General features: G+C 42.7%; 1 protein-coding gene and 1 long non-coding RNA gene across 3 annotated transcripts in view; one reads left to right on the top strand and one right to left on the bottom strand.

The window, feature by feature from the left end:
- UTP20 (UTP20 small subunit processome component) overlaps positions 1 to 18,338 on the top strand; it is an 83,581-nt gene that overhangs the window by 25,882 nt on the left and 39,361 nt on the right. For both annotated transcript variants that reach the window (XM_074941806.1, XM_074941807.1), the window contains 8 exons: positions 180 to 383; positions 2,368 to 2,458; positions 4,707 to 4,792; positions 5,533 to 5,658; positions 6,887 to 7,053; positions 7,753 to 7,961; positions 12,839 to 12,982; positions 16,861 to 16,940. In XM_074941806.1, coding sequence (XP_074797907.1) covers positions 180 to 383; positions 2,368 to 2,458; positions 4,707 to 4,792; positions 5,533 to 5,658; positions 6,887 to 7,053; positions 7,753 to 7,961; positions 12,839 to 12,982; positions 16,861 to 16,940 — 1,107 coding nt within the window. The remainder of the gene's footprint in view (positions 1 to 179; positions 384 to 2,367; positions 2,459 to 4,706; positions 4,793 to 5,532; positions 5,659 to 6,886; positions 7,054 to 7,752; positions 7,962 to 12,838; positions 12,983 to 16,860; positions 16,941 to 18,338) is intronic.
- On the bottom strand, positions 610 to 13,868 carry LOC141980525 (uncharacterized). Its single transcript, XR_012637572.1, has 4 exons — positions 13,756 to 13,868; positions 2,867 to 2,977; positions 2,515 to 2,620; positions 610 to 2,425 (listed from the first exon to the last, which is right to left on the bottom strand). It is a non-coding gene; the product is annotated as an uncharacterized LOC141980525 (long non-coding RNA).

Here is an 18,338-nt window from a genome sequence, read left to right as displayed (position 1 = left end):
TACATCATCGATTCCATGTCCATCTGCCTGCTGAAATGAACCCCTTTTGGGGATCTTGAACTGTACAGTGTCACCAGGCACAACTCTGTGGATAATTGGAAGTTCCAATTGTGAACAGCTTCAAATAAACCTCCCGCCAGCAGATACTGTTCTATTGATTGATTTTATTTTTAATATAGCAATGAGTATTACCCAGCAGATTCTCTGGTGGCTCCAACCCAGGATCTTAGAAAGAAAAACAGTGGTGTAGTAGAAGAGGAAGAAAAACCCACTGAAGAGATACACCAAGCTACCAAGGAGGAGGAGAAAGAGGAGGTGGAGGGAATGGACGAACCGGTGGTTGAAGGGTTGCAGAAAAAGAAAACAAGAAGAGCTGCAGCAAAGTGAGTTTTGCTTTGTTTGATTGGGCAGGGAGCAAGTGAAATGCAAACGTTAACCATTTGGTGTTTTAAAAGGTTTCATAGGACTGGGGTGACTCGCTTTGTTATGTTTCAGAGTAGCAGCCGTGTTAGTCTGTATCCGCAAAAAGAACAGGAGGACTTGTGGCACCTTAGAGACTAACCAATTTATTAGAGAAGTGGGCTGTAGCCCACGAAAGCTTATGCTCTAATAAATTTGTAAGTCCTTAAGGTGCCACAAGTCCTCCTGTTCTTTTCGCTTTGTTATGATCACTGGGCTTATGTGCATCCCTTTCCCTTTCCTTTGTCTGTTCTAGTCTTTCGTGAGATTGTGAGCTCTTTTGTGAGCGGGGATCCTGTCCCCATGCAACACCTAGCACTAGTTTGGGGGCCCTGACTGGAGGCTCTGGGCACTACCGTAAGATGAGTAATAGGCCATCGCTTTGCATAATTTGAAGCAAAGATGGTGCGAGGTCTACGATTCCCAATTTTGGTTGGACGTATTCCTGGAAGTTTCATCACTAGTCTTTAATTCCTGGAGACTCCAGGACAATCCTGGGGGGGTTGGCAACCCTAGCGGGATCCCAAAGTTAGTGTTTGGGGTCGGTGGGGGGGGGGAGATAATTGTTTCCTCTGTGTGTGTGTCTGTTTTTCTTTTAAAGTCAGTGGGAGTTGATGGGCGTGCAGCCCATTTTGAAAATCATTGTAGGTACCCAATTACGGATTTCAGAGTCTAGCTTTAGACACCCATTTTTGAAAATCTTGGCCATGATGTCCTTGTTCTGGACAGGTTTTTTGGTATTTCTTACTATAAATATCTGCTATTGTGACTTCATTGCTCCACAGTATCAAGTTATTTTGTGAGTAAATAGTCTATGGCTTGTGTCTTAAAACACAGTTTTGAAACTTCTTGATTATAGCCTTTTTTACCCGGTTGATATCTGTGAAATACGCATTTTAGGTGATTCACATGAACTATTTTTGCCTGTCTGTGAATGACATTTGTAGCAACAAAGAACTTTACAAATGTCATCTTGCACATTCAGATGCAATGAATTCTAGCCTATATTCTGGCTAAGTTGTAGGTGTTTTATCAGTTCTATTATTTTGTTCTGTTCCCTAATCTGAGTGGTTCATATCTGTGAATTAGTAATAATTACAAAAATCAGATTGTCACCAGATTTGAACTTTTGCTTCAAAATGTTCTTGTTCCTAAATGGAAACTTTAAAATGCTGGTAGCAATAACTAAGGTGTAAAAGATTTACTGGCTAGTTGTTAATGAATTCTTTAGTGAACGCTTTTCCTCTAGACCCTGGACTCCTCATTATACTTTCAGATTTGCATCATTGTAGTTTAGGCTCTCACAAAATGTATATTACAAACTCCTCCTTGAAAATGATGGAAAAATAAGAGCTAGGCGTGATGTGAGAGACTAGAGTGTGCCTGGTAACATGCAGAGTGCACAACTTCATCATTCAGCAGAGACCATAGTACTGGCTTTGGAGGGCAGGTAATGGTTAAAGCACCTCCCTTTGCTGGTGTTAGACAGGGTGGAGGAAATTCAAATCATGCAGCAGATTCAGTAGAATTTTTTGGTGTGAAGCTCTGCAGGGAACTGCTGAGTCAGCATAGACTCTTGCTGTTCTGCACGTGTACCTTTTTGACCAGTCCTGACCGTTTTTGGCACGGTTGATTTCCCCCTCCCTCCACTTCTCCCTTTCCCCAGCAAGTGGAGATGTGGCTGTTCTTGGGTGGTACAGTCTCGTCCCCAGCTCCAGTTTACCCCTACTGCTCTTTTGCACTGGTATAAATCCAATCCTTCCACTGCCATTTGAGCCTGTTGGTAAATGTAGTCCTACATACTGATATTCAGAAACTCCGAATCTTGGTACCATTCTCCTGCCATTGGTAGTAACACAGGGTGTGTATCTGTTTCATTGTTAAAAGCGTGTTTTGTTTTTGTTTCAGGCAGCTAATAGCCCATTTGCAAGTTTTCTCCAAGTTTTCGAATCCACGTGCGCTGTATCTGGAACCAAAGTTAAATGAGTTGTACAATCAGGTGATAATACTTAACATTTTTGTATTGCTTAATAAACAAATATATTCCTGTCTTACCTGAACACCAAGCCAAAGGGTCCTTCTTTGTAAAGAGAATGACTGGTGCAGTGCAGTGTACAGCAGTTGTGTCTTAAAGGGACACTGTCCACTTGAATATCACCATCTGAAAATTTTGTACCGTGTTAAAAGTGACTCCTAACGTTACCATAGCTTGGCAGTTCTTGACCTTTTCTATATTGTAGCCCCAAGGTACAAAGGAAAGTTTCAGGATCCCCTTCCCATCTAGCCATGGAGAAAGAAAGCTTGGTCCTGACCATCAGTCTAAGCCCTGGTCTACACTTAAAATTCAGATTGACCGATGTCGCTCAGGGGTGTGAATTTCTCACTGCCTTTCGGAGGGGTGGCTTACCTGCACTGACGGGAAAATCTCTTCCATCGGTGTAGAGAAGCGTCAGTGGGCAGAGCTGCGCTGCTGTAGTGCCTGTAGTGTACACATACCCTGAGAAACCGTGCCAGAGAGCTGGAAGAAATTGGAGAGAAAAATGCCTTGCTCTTTATTTTTCAGTTTCTTCACTTTTGTTGTTTGATGGTGTCCATCCCTCCCCAGGCTCTGCAAAGGGGTTTTACCGGTAATAGCAGGCCACAAAGCTGAAACTGAATGTAAACAGGCAGCAAGCGGTAGCCAGAGGTGTGAAGAGAGAGGAAAAAAAAAGGGGAGCATGTGTGGCTTGTATTGCCTCAAAGTCCCCTTCTAAACATAAATGGGCAGAAGGGGAAAAGTAATTTTTAAGGGAAATTATAAAACTGTAAATCCAGGATATGCTATTTAAAGGGTGCTCCCTCAGGAAGCCGGGCTGAGTTTATCAGCTTGAATTTTGTGGAAATAAGTCTTCGTAAAAGTGTTCTGCAAAAGGAATTGCCAAAATCTTGTCTCCTTTAACAACACGTGTTGAATGATCATCCATGAGACATGAACTTAACTTGGATGTGTGAATGTATGTCTTGAATGATCATTCGGCACATACCAGCTAACCATTCATTCTGCGTTACTGCTTTAGTTCCCCAGTGTCCAGCCTGTCTCAGATCACCAGCTTCTGCTCTAGTGGAATGCTTCAGCATTCATTGTACTCCTGTAAACCTCTGAACTTGGCTTAGGAAAGAGCTGCTCTCTGTGGGTTCGATTGCTTGTCTGTGATTTTTAGGAAAATATTGAGCAGATTTGTACATTTTAAAAACATTTTATTTAACCAACATTTTTAAAGAGTGCAGAACAACCAAACATGGCAAAACAGGCATTTACCTGGTCTGCTATTTGTTAGCTCCGTGCTCAAGCACAACTGCTGGATTGATACCATGCCTTCAGAATGCTGGGGTGTAAGAACAGATCACATCAAAAATGGGGATTCTGATATGTGCTGTTTATCATGAAACTGAAGAACTAGGTGGGGGAAAGGGGAGGTTTTTGGTAATGTTCCCTATTCCCCTTAGCCTGGCTACTGGGGGCATTCACCCTTTAATGCTATTGATGGGTTTTTGATTATTCCTCTTGTATTTCTCTTTTTAACAAGTCTAATATTCTGTGTGCATTTTCGTAACTTGGATGTATGTGGTGCAAACATTTTGGAATGGTTTGGCTGATCCATTATTTTACCTAGTGTGACACAAAGCCTGAACCAAAGCTGGTCCGAAAGTGATCTTGCAAAAGACACTCTATAAAAATAACTTGTTAAAACACAAGTTTATGATTGCTTTGTTTAATTGCTGTACCCATCAAACAGGGGCTCTGGAACAATTTGTACAGTTGGGGTCTGAGAGCCATTGAACCAAACTAACCCCCGTATATGATGGAAACCACTTCAAGCCAGGGGGTGCCTCTGCATCCCCAGCACCTCTAGTTCCAGCACCTATGCCATCAAATATCAGCAGTGATATCCTGGTTTTTTTGTTTTTGTTTTGTTTTTGTTTTTTAGAAACAAGTAACTTTTGTGTTCTGTAATTATCTCTCTTGGATGTATAGTGGTAGGAAATATTTGCTGCTTGGTGTCTTTTAAATGACTGTTCTAAAATGAAATTCCGTTTATTGTGGATCCCTTTAGGTTAGATGATTACTTCCTTCCCCCCCCCCCCCCCCCAAATTTAAGGGCTGAATTCTGTCTTGAATAAATCATCTTGATATAGTGGTAGAAGGAGAGGTATGTATTATTTGGGCTTTCTCCTAATTTTCTTGTCTTGTAAAATGTTACCTTCAGCTGTTGTCCCATCAAGACCAGAATGTGCAAAAAGTAGCCCTTGACTGCATCATGACTTACAAGCATCCACATCTACTGCCATACAAGTAAGAGCTTTAAAATTCTTCCAGCGTAGATAAATTACTAAGTATCACATCAAACGTATATTTATGATATTTGGCATCATCTGCTTCTAAGAGAAATATCCACAACTTTCTGAACCAAAGAAAAAATAATACTCCTATTCCGAATCTGAATTTGGAAATGGACAGAATTAAAAAAAGCTTCTCCTATTTATATTTAAAATAAAATGGAAAAAGCTTTTGTAGACTATAAAGAAGAAAAGAGGTTGTCTCCTCCATGCCATTGTTCCTGAGATCTAGATATAGTCACAGAAGGTAACCTGGACTAGTCTTGAAAAGCAGATATCTGAGAAGTGGAATTGCTGTTTTGTTTTAAAGAAGGAGGAGGAGTGCAGCAGGGCCATGTTCATTCAGAAATGGAAAAACTGAAATATTTTATCTATCAGATTTGAACTCTTTCTCAAAACAAAACAAACCTTTTCCCTCATCCAGACCCACCATGGTATGTAGTGGCCAATTGTGTTCTTTTCGGTAAAGGATTTTTGTAGTTCTTTATAATCATTAGGTAAAACTGTCAGCACAATACTATTGCACCCACTTGGATAGCCTTTACAGAACCTTATATGAAAAGTAGTGGTTTGTGCAGTGATGTTGAGCTACTTGATTTACTTACCCTTTTATTAAAAGGGTAAGGACGTGATCTTTGAATAAATTGCACAGAGATCTGTTTTTTAAAAAAAAATAACTGTGTTTAATACTGACAGGGAGAACTTGCAAAGGTTACTGGAAGATAAGAGCTTTAAAGAAGAAATAGTCCATTTCAGCATATCCGAGGAGAACACTATAGTTAAAATGCAACACCGACCAGATCTTGTTCTTGTTCTTATGAGGTGCGTGGGTGAAACACTGCATAAACTTTGCATATTAAAATAAAACAATGGCTATAGAAGAAGCATAATGCAGCCTCTGGTTGATATTTTAGAGACAATACAAACTTATGGCTCTCACAGCAACTAAGGCTTCCTCGTTCATTACTGTACGTGATATTCTCTTTAATACATTTGTGTGTGTGTAGTATTGTTGAATGCATTAGTTAAGCTCATATTTTCCAAAAAAGTTCATCTTAAATTCCTAAGAAAAAATCTGAGAGATTTTCACCCTCAGGGTATTAGTTATTTGATAAATGCATGGAAATAGCGATTTACAGTGAAAGTGCTTCCTCAGCTATAACGTTGTCTTCATGCTAGCAGAGAGGTGGGCAAACTACGGCCCGCGGGCCACATCCGGCCAGCGGGACCGTCCTGCCTGGCTCTTGAGCTCCCGGCCGGGGAGGCTAGCCTCCGGCCCCTCCCCCGCTGTACCCCCTCCCCCTCCTCTGCAGCTACGCCGCCACACGGGCAGCGTGACTTGTGCCCCCGCCCACGTCCCAGGCTTTCCAAAAAGCCTGTCCTGCCGCTCTGAGTGGCATGGTAAGGGGGCGGGGGGAGGGGAGGGTTGGATAAGGGGCAGGAGGTCCCGGGGGGCAGTCAGGGGACAGAGGGCGGTTGGATGGGGCAGAGGTTCGGGGGGGGGAGGGGGCGGTCAGGAGACAGGGAGCGGGGGGGGTTGGATAGGTGGTGGGGTCCTGGGGGGGCAGTTAGGGATGGGGGTCCCGGGAGGGGTGATCAGGGGACAAGGAGCAGGGGGGGTTGGATGGGTCGGGAGTTCTGAGGGGGGGCGGAATAGGGGGCAGGGGCCAGGCTATTTGCAGAGGCACAGCCTTCCCTTCCCAGCCCTCCATACCTTTTCGCAACCCCGATTTGGCCTTCGGGCCAAAAAGTTTGCCCACCCCTGTACTAGCACGATGCTTTGCTAATTCATACTTAAGCCATGCTCCCATTCAGATCACTAGCAGAATTTCCAATGACCTTGTTGGGAGCAAGAGCATGCCCTTTCTGTTAGTGCTACTGGGTGCCAAACAGCAATAGAGGTAATAGTGGGGAGCATTAGTTAAGCCATGTAGTTCAGGTTATACTTTCTAAACAAAGATTGTGAACCAGCCAGACTGCTCCTGCAATGCTTCAGAAACAGGCAGCTAGTGGAGAACTCACTAATACAATTTCCTTTTGGCTTTTGAAGAATTCTGTATGGGCGGATGAGAAACAAAACTGGAAGCAGAACTCAGGGCAAATCTGCTGCAGGCACTCGTATGTCAATTGTTCTGAGGTTCCTTGCTGGATCGCTGCCTGAAGAGATCAGAATGTTCCTGGACCTGCTCTTCGAACCTGTGAAGCACTTCAGTGCTGGTATGCTTCTGCCATTAGAAATTGGGGATAATAGTTCTTCCCTACCTCACGGGTGTGGGGAGGATAAATACTTTGAGGACTGTGAGGGACTTAGATGTTATGGAAATGGGGGCCATATAAGTACCCTGGATAAATTAAAGCACCCATGGCACTGGTTATTTTTTTAAAATAAGAGTCAAGGTTTCCCCTGAGCCCTTGGCCACAGTTTCCCTTCCCTGCTGTACAATGTACTATTATTCCTGTACCGTTATTACAGAAGTGAGGCACCGAGAGACTGAGTGACTTACCCATGGTCACCCAGGAGGTCTGTGGCAGAGCAGGGAATCGAAACCAGAATGCCAGAGTCCCAGGCTGGCATCCTAACTATTGTGTTGTCCATCCTCTCTGAAGGGCTGGTGAGCACAATGCCACAGGGGTATTATGAGGATAAGTGCATACATTGATTGTGAGGCACTCCGACACTACAGCAATGAGGGCCATATAAGAGCCATGATAGACAGCTGGGACTGTTTGTTAATTTTACATAAGAAGCTGAATTAGGAGCATTTAAAGATCTTGTAATTTAGGGCCAGATTTTGCCACCCTTTCTCACATTGAGACGAACCTCAGACATTGACATTTGGCCCATTGAAATCGGGTCCTTACTTACCAAGGTAAAGATGAACTGATATATTTTCACTGTCCTCCTTCCTTCTGTAGGACCGTGCCAGGTTGCAGTACTCCAAACAATATCAGAACTGGATTTATCTAAAGTCCTGCCTCTAGGCCGCCAGCACAGTCTGTTCAACAGCTTTGAGGTTGTACTGAAAAATATGGGCCATCTGATCACCCGGTACTTACCTGAGATTTTACAGATTTTACTTTGTATGACAGCAACAGTATCCCACATCCTTCAACAAAGAGAGAAGGTAAGGAACATGATACTGTGTATATATATATTTTTTCTCAACTCTATTGGTTCAAATTACGCTTGGTGCCAATAAGGAGTAAAGCTTTAGAAACCAGTGAATAATAGAAAGATGGATAAAAATATAGGCCAGCAACATTGGTCTTAAAATGCTGCAGTGTTTACATAGAAAGAGTATATTGCTGTTAAACAGTTGTTTAAAATGCTGTTAAATTGTTGGCATTTCAGTCAGTCATGGTGTTGAATATATTTAATAAAATAGGCATTTTAAAACATTGCATGTAACAATTCATACAAACAAGAATTTGAATGTCAAATGCATTTTTTAAAAAAAACAACTACATTTCATTAAACCAAAGTGCACACGCTAACTAGGAGTTTGTTTGGGCAACTAGAGCCCTTTCTGGACTTGAATTCAAACAGGTAAAGAAAACTTCTGTTTCCCTTTTTTTTTTTTTTGGCCTTAATATCATGGTTCATCTCATGCTTCTTTAAGTGCTGTAGCAGTAGCTAGCAACAAGGGAGGGGTAATTTAGGACAGTTACAGTCCATAATCCAATTTACAGTAGTACACAAGTAATTTTATTTATCTCTAGAGTAATCATTTTTGTACTGTAAAGTTATTCAAGTAATGCTATCTCTCACCTTCAGATGTGACTGAGTAACTCTTGGAGAGGTATTTGTGGTGCCATGCTGTCATTTGTTAAACTTAATTTAACACTTCATTAGCTAGTGAGGTGTTAAGAGTTCAGAGAAGGATGCTAGAAATCTGTTTATCTTGGATAATTATTACAAGAAATTCCTGTGGGTTTGAGAGTCATTTATTGCAGGAAGGTATTGCCCAAAGAGTTAAATATCTACTTTTGTGGTTCTGAGCTCAGTTACGGGTTTAATGTTTCCTACTGTTCACTTTCAATATGGAATCTGTCCTTGTCCTTACACAGGCCTCTTCTCAAGAGGCATGCTATATCTCCTTCCTCTCGTTTGAGTAGATGGGGAATCTGATTCAGTTTATTTGGTGTAAAAATTATCATCTATCATTCTAATTTTTAGTAGCAAAAATCGTGTCTCTTGTGATAAAGATTGCGGTTGAGCATTAGACAAGGTGGAAACTAAGCTCAAAAGAAACAAGATTAAAGCACGGGACCTTAAGGGGAAGGACAGCAGAGAAGTTTGTATAAGCAGTAAGATAAGTGCCTGGAAACAGATTTGGTATTGGCTGAGGAGGAGTGGAACCACATCAAAAGAGAGAGGATTGCAGCAGCAGAAGAGGTGTGTGGACAATACAGTTGGGGAAAATCAAGGGACAGAGAGGAATTGTGTTGGACCGACGAAATGCAGGTAGCGATCTGAAATAAGAAAATGGTGCATAAAGAAAAAGACATAAGCCCACCAAGTGTGAATGAAAGCAAATACAAAGAAGCAAAGTGAGCTGCTAAGCAGGCAGTGACGGAGGCCAAAGAAAGTGCCATAGATGACCTGTATGCGGAGCTTGTAAACCGCCCACATCTGGCTGGCCAAAAGATCTATAACATTGCAAAAATCAGATGCAAAGGGAAGGAGTATGGTATTGCAGCACCATTTGTAAATGATGACCAGGAGAGACTGCTAGTAACACCTGAAAAAATGAAGGTGAGGTGGAAGCAATACTTTGAGAGTCTCTTAAATAAAGCAAACCCGTTTTTGGAAGAGTTGCCAGTATCCTAATGTGGTGCCTGAGTCTGACACAATGGAGGTGAGAAATGCAGTCTAGATAATGAAGAACAGTAAGGTGGTGGGACCGAGGAAGTGACAACGGACCTGGGGAAAGTCCTATGCGAGAGAGGCATAAAATGGATGAGCAGAGCGGTTAAAGCAGGGGTCGGCAAACTTCGGCTCGTGGCCCATCAGGGTAATCCACTGACGGGCCGCGAGACATTTTGTTTACGTTGACCGTCCGCAGGCACGGCCCCCCGCAGCTCCCAGTGGTTGCGGTTTGCCATTCCTGGCCAATGGGAGCTGCGGGAAGCGGCACGGGCCACAAGGATGTGCTGGCTGCTGCTTCCCGCAGCTCCCATTGGCTGGGAATGGTGAACTGTGGCCACTGGGAGCTGCGGGTGGGCCATGCCTGCGGACAGTCAACGTAAACAAAATGTCTTGCGGCCCACCAGCGGATTACCCCGATGGGCTGCGTGCCGAAGGTTGCTGACCCTGGGTTAAAGCCATATGGCGAGATACGTGAATATCCAAAGATTGGTGCAGGTCTATCTTGGTCCCAGTACATAAGCAGGGGAGCATCCACAAATGTGGAAACTGTTGAAGGATAAAGTTCCTGTTGCGTAGAATGAAGGTACTGGAACACATCTTGGATCCTACGGTTAGGAGAATGGCGGAACCCCTCCTCAGACAAGAACAGTTCAGCTTCAGGAAAGGATGAGGAACCACAGATGCCATGTTTGTAATTCGGCAAGTGATCAAGAAGCAGTTAGAGCACCAACAGGATATCTTCTGGGCTTTAATAGACCTAGAAAAGGCATAGTATAAAGTGGACAGAAGGATGCTCGCTCTAGTGCTGAGGAAATGTGGCATGTCTGAGGATTTAATATCACCGAAAACAGCGATCTGAGCATGTTTTGGAATGACAGGCCCCTTTGATGTGAAAGTCCAACTGCATCTGGGGCCTTTAGTCTGCTGCTGTTTATCATGTTGATGGAAGATCTCAATGGGAAAGGTGAGAAGCTGCTATATGCAGATGACATAGCTATAAGAGTGTTCTCAGAAGACGAGCTAGAGTAAAGAGTAAATCAATGGTAGGGCCCGGTAAGCTGACATGGGAAGAAAAAGGATATGACTAAGACCGAGGTAATATGGGTCAGTAGAGGTGTCTTAGGGAGACTGAATATAAAGATGAATGGAGTCTGACTAAACCAGACTGAGCAGTTCAGGTATCTGGGTTGTGGACGACAGTGAGCATGAATGCGAGATACAGTCCTGACTGGGGAGTTCTGGAAGACAGTGGAATAACATCTCACTGACGCTGAAAGCCCAACTGTATGTAGCAATGGTGTGCCCTGCAATGCTGTATCGTGCAGAAACACGGGCAGAAAAGAGATGGGAAGTTCAGTGCCTAACGATGTTTGAGATGTCTTTGTGCAGTATAGTCCCACAAAGGGATGGATTGCGATATGAAAGCTTTAGGATAGAAGTCTCAGCCCATGATGTGGCTGACAAAATCCGGGAAGTGCAACTTTGCTGGTTCAGACAGAGAAAGAGAGTGAATGAAGAGGACCTGGGGAAGATGGCATGGCAGGAGAGGGTGGAGAGGAAAGAGACCCCGAGGAAGTGATGGTGGATTGCATCAAAAAAGATGGTAAGCTGATGGACCTTAGTGCTGCCTCGGACTGACGAAGATGGCAGATGTTTGCACGGTGACCCAACCCTAGATGATGGGATAAGAGGAAGAAGTAGTAGTTTCTAAGTCACTTAGGAGCTTTTGAAAGTGTTACCTAGAGGCCGTGTCTACACTTTGGGGAGTGTAGGGTACATGTAGCTACACACCGCAGCAAAAGGCAGATGCAACCACAGTCACTGCCATGTGTAGCTGCATGTGACAGTGAAAGGCTCTGGCAGGGGGAAGCAGTGGGATGCTACACTGGTAAAAATAGCATGGAGGCACTGCATGGTTGTGTAGAGAGCCATGTAGGGTATGTACCCACAGGGTTCTGGTGTGTCTATATTCCATTCACCTAAGAAGGGCCTCACCATCTACCCTGCTGTTTATACCCATGCTGGGGAGGCATGCGGTGTCTGTACTCTACGTGTTGCCATAAGTGTAGCCCTTCCCAGAGGAGACCAGCAGAAAAGGCTGTAATATTATAAACAGATGGCTGATTAGCATGCTTAATCTCAGTGTTGAATATCTTCCCCAAGGAAAGCTATAGAATGTAACTTCGTTACTGTTAAATGCATGGGTAGCGTAACTCTTTTTACTACATTTTAGCCCGCTCCTCCTCACTCTGTCTTTGCTGGATTCCTCTCTCTCCTCTAAGCTTGTTTTCATGTGCTAAGAGGAAACTGACCTTTGGTCACTGGTTTTGGTTGTGCTCTTTTGGGGGGGGGGGGGTAATTTATTTAATATATTTTCATACAGAAACAGACAAAGAAAAGTACAAAAAAAATGTATGTGAGCTCCAATAGAATTATGCAATTGCAAGATTTTACAGTTTGACAAAGCTGCAAGACCAGGCAATGTACACAGACATAACATGTTAGGGTGGGGTAACAGTAGTAAAATAGGAGGGAAGGAGGGGACCACGGTGGGAGGGATGGAGATTTGGCATTCCTTGAACCATCTCAATATTTTTTTATTCAAATGTATCTAGAAATGGGGTCCACATTTCTCTGAATTCATATAATTGCTCTCTATAGCAATAAGTTATTCTGTATTTGGCTGCTAATTCAGATAGGCCCAAATACCACAGCTCTATTCTGGTGGTACTTTTGAAGATGTGTAAAGTAGTACTGTTTGAATATTGGGAGTGGGGTATGTAGATCTCTTAAGGGCAGTGCTAAAAGCTGTAGTATTCGCTTACAGTGGTTTTGGCCCCAGTCCTTCAGTGAGCTGTGTGCGAGTCGGCTCTCGTTCCCAGGCAGAGTCCCAGTTAAGACTTGTGACTCAGTGCAGGATGGGGACCTTAGTCAGAAAGTTAAAATCATCTTTACAGGATAAAGGTAACTTGTTCACGATAGCAAACAGGAGGAAACAGTGTAATAGTCCAAGCAACAGTCACTCATATCCATGATTGATTAAATACAGTATTTCATGCAGGGTAACTAGCTTGTTCTATATAGCAGGTGTATTGCAGCAAGAATAGGTATTTTTGTCTTTATTTTTTCCAGATCCAACTAAGGTTTATTAACCCACTGAAAAATTTGAGGCGTCTTGGGATCAAACTTGTGGCAGAGTTTTTTTCTGATTTTGAGACCTACAGCTTTACAGTGGATGAGATTGATGCCATTTTTGAGGCAGTGATATGGCCCCAGGTAATGTTGACAGAGTAATACATTTTATTCTGAGTTATCTAGTATGTAAAGATAAGCAAAGTCTGGAAAGAAATTGAAATACTTCTCTGATGGATTGTATTTACGTGGGACAACCTATCCTAAATTCTCAATTATTGAGGGACAATCTACACTCATCGCTATACTTGCTTTCCACAAGCTATTCTTAGTGTAACTTTTTATGAGTGAAAAGAACGAGGAGTACTTGTGGCACTTTAGAGACTAACAAATGTATTTGAGCATAAGCTTTCGTGGGCTAAAACCCACTTCATCGGATGCGTGCAGTAGAAAATATAGTAGGAAGATATATATATACACACAGAGAACATGAAAAAATGGGGGTTGCCATACCAACTCTTAATGAGACCAACTGATTAAGGTGGGCTATTATCAGCAGGAGAAAAAAAACTTTTTTGTAGTGATAATCAGGATGGCCCATTTCCAACCGTTGACAAGAAGGTGAGAGTAACAGTAAGGGGGGAAAATAAGCATGGGAAAATAGTTTCACTTTGTGTAATGACCCATCCACTCCCAGTCTTTATTCAAGCCTAATTTAATGGTGAATAATGAAAAAAGACTGGGAGTGGATGGGTCCCAGTGAATGAGAGAGACTGGGAGCTGACTGGCTGACTGGCTTTTATACAGTCAGGCCCACTCAAGGCTCGCCTGGAACAAAGCACTCCCAATTCACACTTTTCAAACCACCAATCAAGCACACGGTCAAACTATCCCACAACAGACACTCAGATACTCACCAACACAGCCTCCCTAATGCAGCCCTTAGCGTACCTCCTCTCAGGCAGATCCCAGGCAAACTCCCTCTGTTAGCCGCTCTGCTGTTCGCTGCTCAGCTGGTTCGCAGCCGACTGGCTGACTCCTCGTTCTTTTTGCTGATACAGACTAACACGGCTACCACTCTGAAACCTGTTTTTATGAGTGATGTATCCGAATATTTGGATGCTGGTATTTAAAATTTAACGTATTGTTAAATTTATTAACCTTAATTTGGGATACTGCAGATTATGTGCTATATTCATTGTATGGGACTTTTTAAACAAAACGTTGTACTTTTGGATAATTTAAGCATTATAGCCAGATATATAAAAACTCTTTTTAACCTGTATACTAGATAATTTTAACATTTGCTGCCTAGAAATCTCTAATTTCATTTGCTTGTATTACGTGTGTGAAGGGCCGATCTTGGGTCTTAATAAGAAGGCCAAGCATCTGATTAATGCTGAGACTGCTTCTATATTCAAGCCATAATCAAAAATACTTACAGATTAATCTGAATAAAGTAAAAACTGTATCTCTCTTCTTTAACAATTGAAGCAGACTACTTGCTCTGACATTTCCTGGGGAACAAAGTTGTACTGTTGGTATATGTTAGATGCCTAATCTGTCCAATTTAAAATGCCTGAGTATTTACCCTTGAAAAAAATCTGAATAGTATCAGACAGTACCTTCGTGGGCTAGGTGTTCCTGTTCTGCGGTCAGTCTTAACCTATAATATGCCCCCTTCATCCATTTCTGTTCATTTTGCTTATTTATTCCTTCCATATTTCTTGCATCTACCAGTATGGCACCTTACATGTGGCCAAATGACAGATGAACTAGCTGTATGCAAAGCACATAACCTTGTACCTCAATTGATTAGGTAGAAGAGAATGTTGTTTTCCTGTCCCTCTTAGCCTTTCAGCTGTCTCTTTCTATGCCCCCAGCTACCCCAGCATTGGGAAACTAAGACTCCGATTCAGCAAAGTCCCAAAGAAGTCAAAGCAGGATGTGATTAAGTGCTTTGCTGAATCATTGTCTCAGAGCTTTGTGTTTGGAAAGCACTGTGTACATAAGAACGGCCATAACTGAGTCAGACCAAAGGTCCATCTAGCCCAGTATCCCGTCTTCCGACAGTGGCCAGTGCCAGGTGCCCCAGAGGGAATGAACAGAACATTCCCAGCCTCTGGCAAACAGAGGCTAGGGACACCATCCCTGCTCATCCTGGCTAATAGCCGTCAGTGGACCTATCCTCTGTGAATTTATCTAGTTCTTTTTTGAACCCTGTTACAGTCTTGGCCTTCACAACATCCCCTGGCAAAGAGTTCCCCAGGTTGTCTGTGCCTTGTGTTGCCATTGTCTGAACATTTTCCAATTCCAATATATCATTTTTGAGATGGGGAGACCTCATCTGCACGCAGTATTCAAGATGTGGGCGTACCATGGATTTATATAGAGGCGATATAATATTTTCAGTCTTATTATCTATCCCTTTCCTAATGATTCCCAACATTCTCTTAGCTTTTTTGAGTGCTGCTGCACATTGAGTGGATGTTTCCAGTGAACTATCCACAATGATTCCAAGAGCTCTTTCTGGAGCGGTAACAGCAAATTTAGACCCCATCATTTTATATATATAGTTGGGATTATGTATCCCAAGATCCTTTGGTAGCTCTTCACAGTCTGCTTTGGACTTAACTATCTTGAGTAGTTTTGTATCATCTGCAAATTTTGCCACTTCACTGTTTACCCCTTTTCTCCAGATCATTTATGAATTTGTTGAATAGGACTGGTCCCATTTGATAATGCTCTATAATTTCTGTAAATAGAAATGATAACTGGTTTAAAGAAATAATGCTCATTTCCTGCATGACCTAGTGTATCCCAGGGGGTGTCTACACTGTAATTAAAAACCCACAGCTGGCCTGTGCTAGCTGACTCAGCCTGAGCCCTATGAGCCTAAGAGGCTGTTTAACTGCAGTGTAGACATTCAGGCTCAGGCTGGAGCCTGAGATCTGGGACCCTGCGAGGTGGGAGGGACCCAGTGTTTGGGCCGAGCCTGAATGCCTGCACCGCGGTTAGCCCCTTAGCCTGAATCCTGTGAGCCTGAGTCAGCTGGCACAGGTCCCTGTCAGTATCTAACTGCAGTGTAGGCATATCTCCAGAGACCAGCACTATATGGTAGGCTCCAGAAATAATCCAGTAGCTCCCTCTAGCGGAATTTCAGCCATTGATTCTCTCAGAGATATTTTTTGCAGAAGACTCATTTGATTTTGTGCGTTATTTTAAAGGCTGTGAAACCATGAGGCTTGTGAGATGATGCGGGAGGAGGGAGAATTCTAATCCTAGTGCTAGGAATTGGAGTTTCCTTATGTTAACTGCACAAAAATCTACTAGTGGGACTCGGTATCAGTAGTCCACATAGCAGACTTCCTTCCCATAGGATTGTATTAACGATTCCTTTGTTCAGAAAGATATGTTCAGAAAAGCGCTGCTTTATACAGAGCAGTGGGGCACGCAGTCATTTTGGGCAACTGGACAAGCTTTCTAAGACTTAGATCTGTTCCCCACCATTGCCTCCATTTCAATTTTACACCGTCCAATCTGCAGTGCAGACTGAGCAACCCTAAACCCCACTCTCACCATCCTGGTGCATTAAACCAAAAGAACATGGACAACCTCCTGGCTGCTCAGTAGCAGCCAACACGTAGCAGAGGCGTTCTCAGTCATATTGATGCCGCTGATCCTGCTGCAGGCAGGAATATAAGTGTGAGACAGTCACTTTGGCTGCATCTGTGTGCAAAGCACAAGGAGAGGGAAAATAACTCCCAAGGGGAGGACAAAACCAGTGGGTGGGATAATTTTGTTTTCAAGCTTTTAAGGTGAAACAAAAGATGCTCTCTTAGTAGCTATCAGCAGTATTGAAGGGATTAGAAAGTGAGCAACGATTTTTTTTTTTTTTAAGATAAATTTATCATTCACAGAGAATTATTTAAACTTGTTTTCTGTCAAATTTGATGTTTTAAATAGTGATGCGTGGTCACACTGTTTTTTGTTTTGTGATTTATCCTCTCTTTGTCTTCTAGATCAGCAGGCTCGCTTCCGAGAGCCAGTATTCTCCTACTCTGTTACTCAAACTCATTCACATCTGGAGCAAGAATTCCAGGTAAACTTTTCCTTTTGTGGAGAAGCAAGATGAATGCATAGTGTCTGCTGTGAATAACACACAACACGGAAAGAAAGATAGTCACACATTATTCCTCCTTGCAACCTCAAAGAAGTTATTGGGTACAAAATGGCTGCAAGAGCAGTATTTTGATCAACTTGTAAATTTCATAGATTCCAAGGCCAGAAAGGATCATTGTGATCACTTAGTCTGACCTCCTGTGTAACGGAGGCCAGAGAACTTCCCCCAAATAATTCCTAGAGCAGATCTTTTAGAAAAACATCCAATCTTGATTTTGAAATGGTCAGTGATGGAGAATCCACCACAACCCTGGGTAAATTGTTCCACTGGTTAATTACCCTCACCATTAAAGAGGGTGATTTTACACTTCATTTAATGTTGTTCAGCTCTTTTTCATCGTAGTTCACAAAGCCATGACAAAGGACGGTATCATTATTCTTCTGTTACATATGGGGAAACTGAGGCTCAGAGTGGGGAATTGATTTGTGCAAGGTCTCTCAACAGTTCTGTGAGAGCATCTGGACTAGAATCCAGGTCTCCAGGCTCCCCAGTCTAGGGCTGTATCCACTGGACCAAGCAGCTGTGCTTGCTTTTCTTTTCCTCTTTTCTCTTTTCCTTTAATACTGTACTTTCTTGTTATTGCTTAACAGTATTTTACATAGGGTATTGAGCCTGAGGGAAGAGTGTAGAATAGGGAATATACCAAATACCTGAGTTCCAGCCACTCTATTTTAAGTGGTGGACTTCGATTTTCAGTTACATTTTTCTGAAAATGTAGGTAGAAACCTGGGCCTCAACCCTGCAGACACATATACATGTGCTTAACTTAAAATGCATGAATAGTCCCATTACCAATTGACTTGTCAATGGGATTATGTGCATGCTTAAAGTTAAACATTTACCTAAGTGTTTGCAGGACTGGGGTCTTAATTCTGATTTATTTCCCCACGGAATAAACAGGGTATGAAATAACTATAGCTATGTTGCGTCAGGACCCCGGTGTATCTAGTCTATGATCTAATGCTCCCTAATAAATGCAACTCCCGATCTTTCCAGTTTCTGGAGATTATTCTCTGTAATATCAGGCCATTTCCCCCACATATGAACAGCCAGGAAGGTTTGTAGCCAATATCTAGCTCAGATTTTGAGGGGAGAGGGATGAGTTAGTGGAAAGTGGTAGCCAATCCAGTTTTAAATAAAAATCTTGTGTCCTTCCCCTTTGAACTGTATTGGTTTGTTAATGTTCTGTAGTGTCTGCTAGATCCCTGTTCACTATTCATTTACAGAATAACATGTGAGTATTGGATACCGCTCAGATATAGAACTAAAACAAGTCAGAAGGAGTTGGCCTTTAGATATTTGGGGTGAAATCCTGGC

The sequence above is a fragment of the Natator depressus genome, chromosome 1 (assembly GCF_965152275.1).
Source record: "Natator depressus isolate rNatDep1 chromosome 1, rNatDep2.hap1, whole genome shotgun sequence".
NCBI classification, from domain to species: Eukaryota; Metazoa; Chordata; order Testudines; family Cheloniidae; genus Natator; species Natator depressus.
Note: the sequence above shows the minus strand (reverse complement) of the source record. Positions and strands in the feature narration are given on the sequence as shown.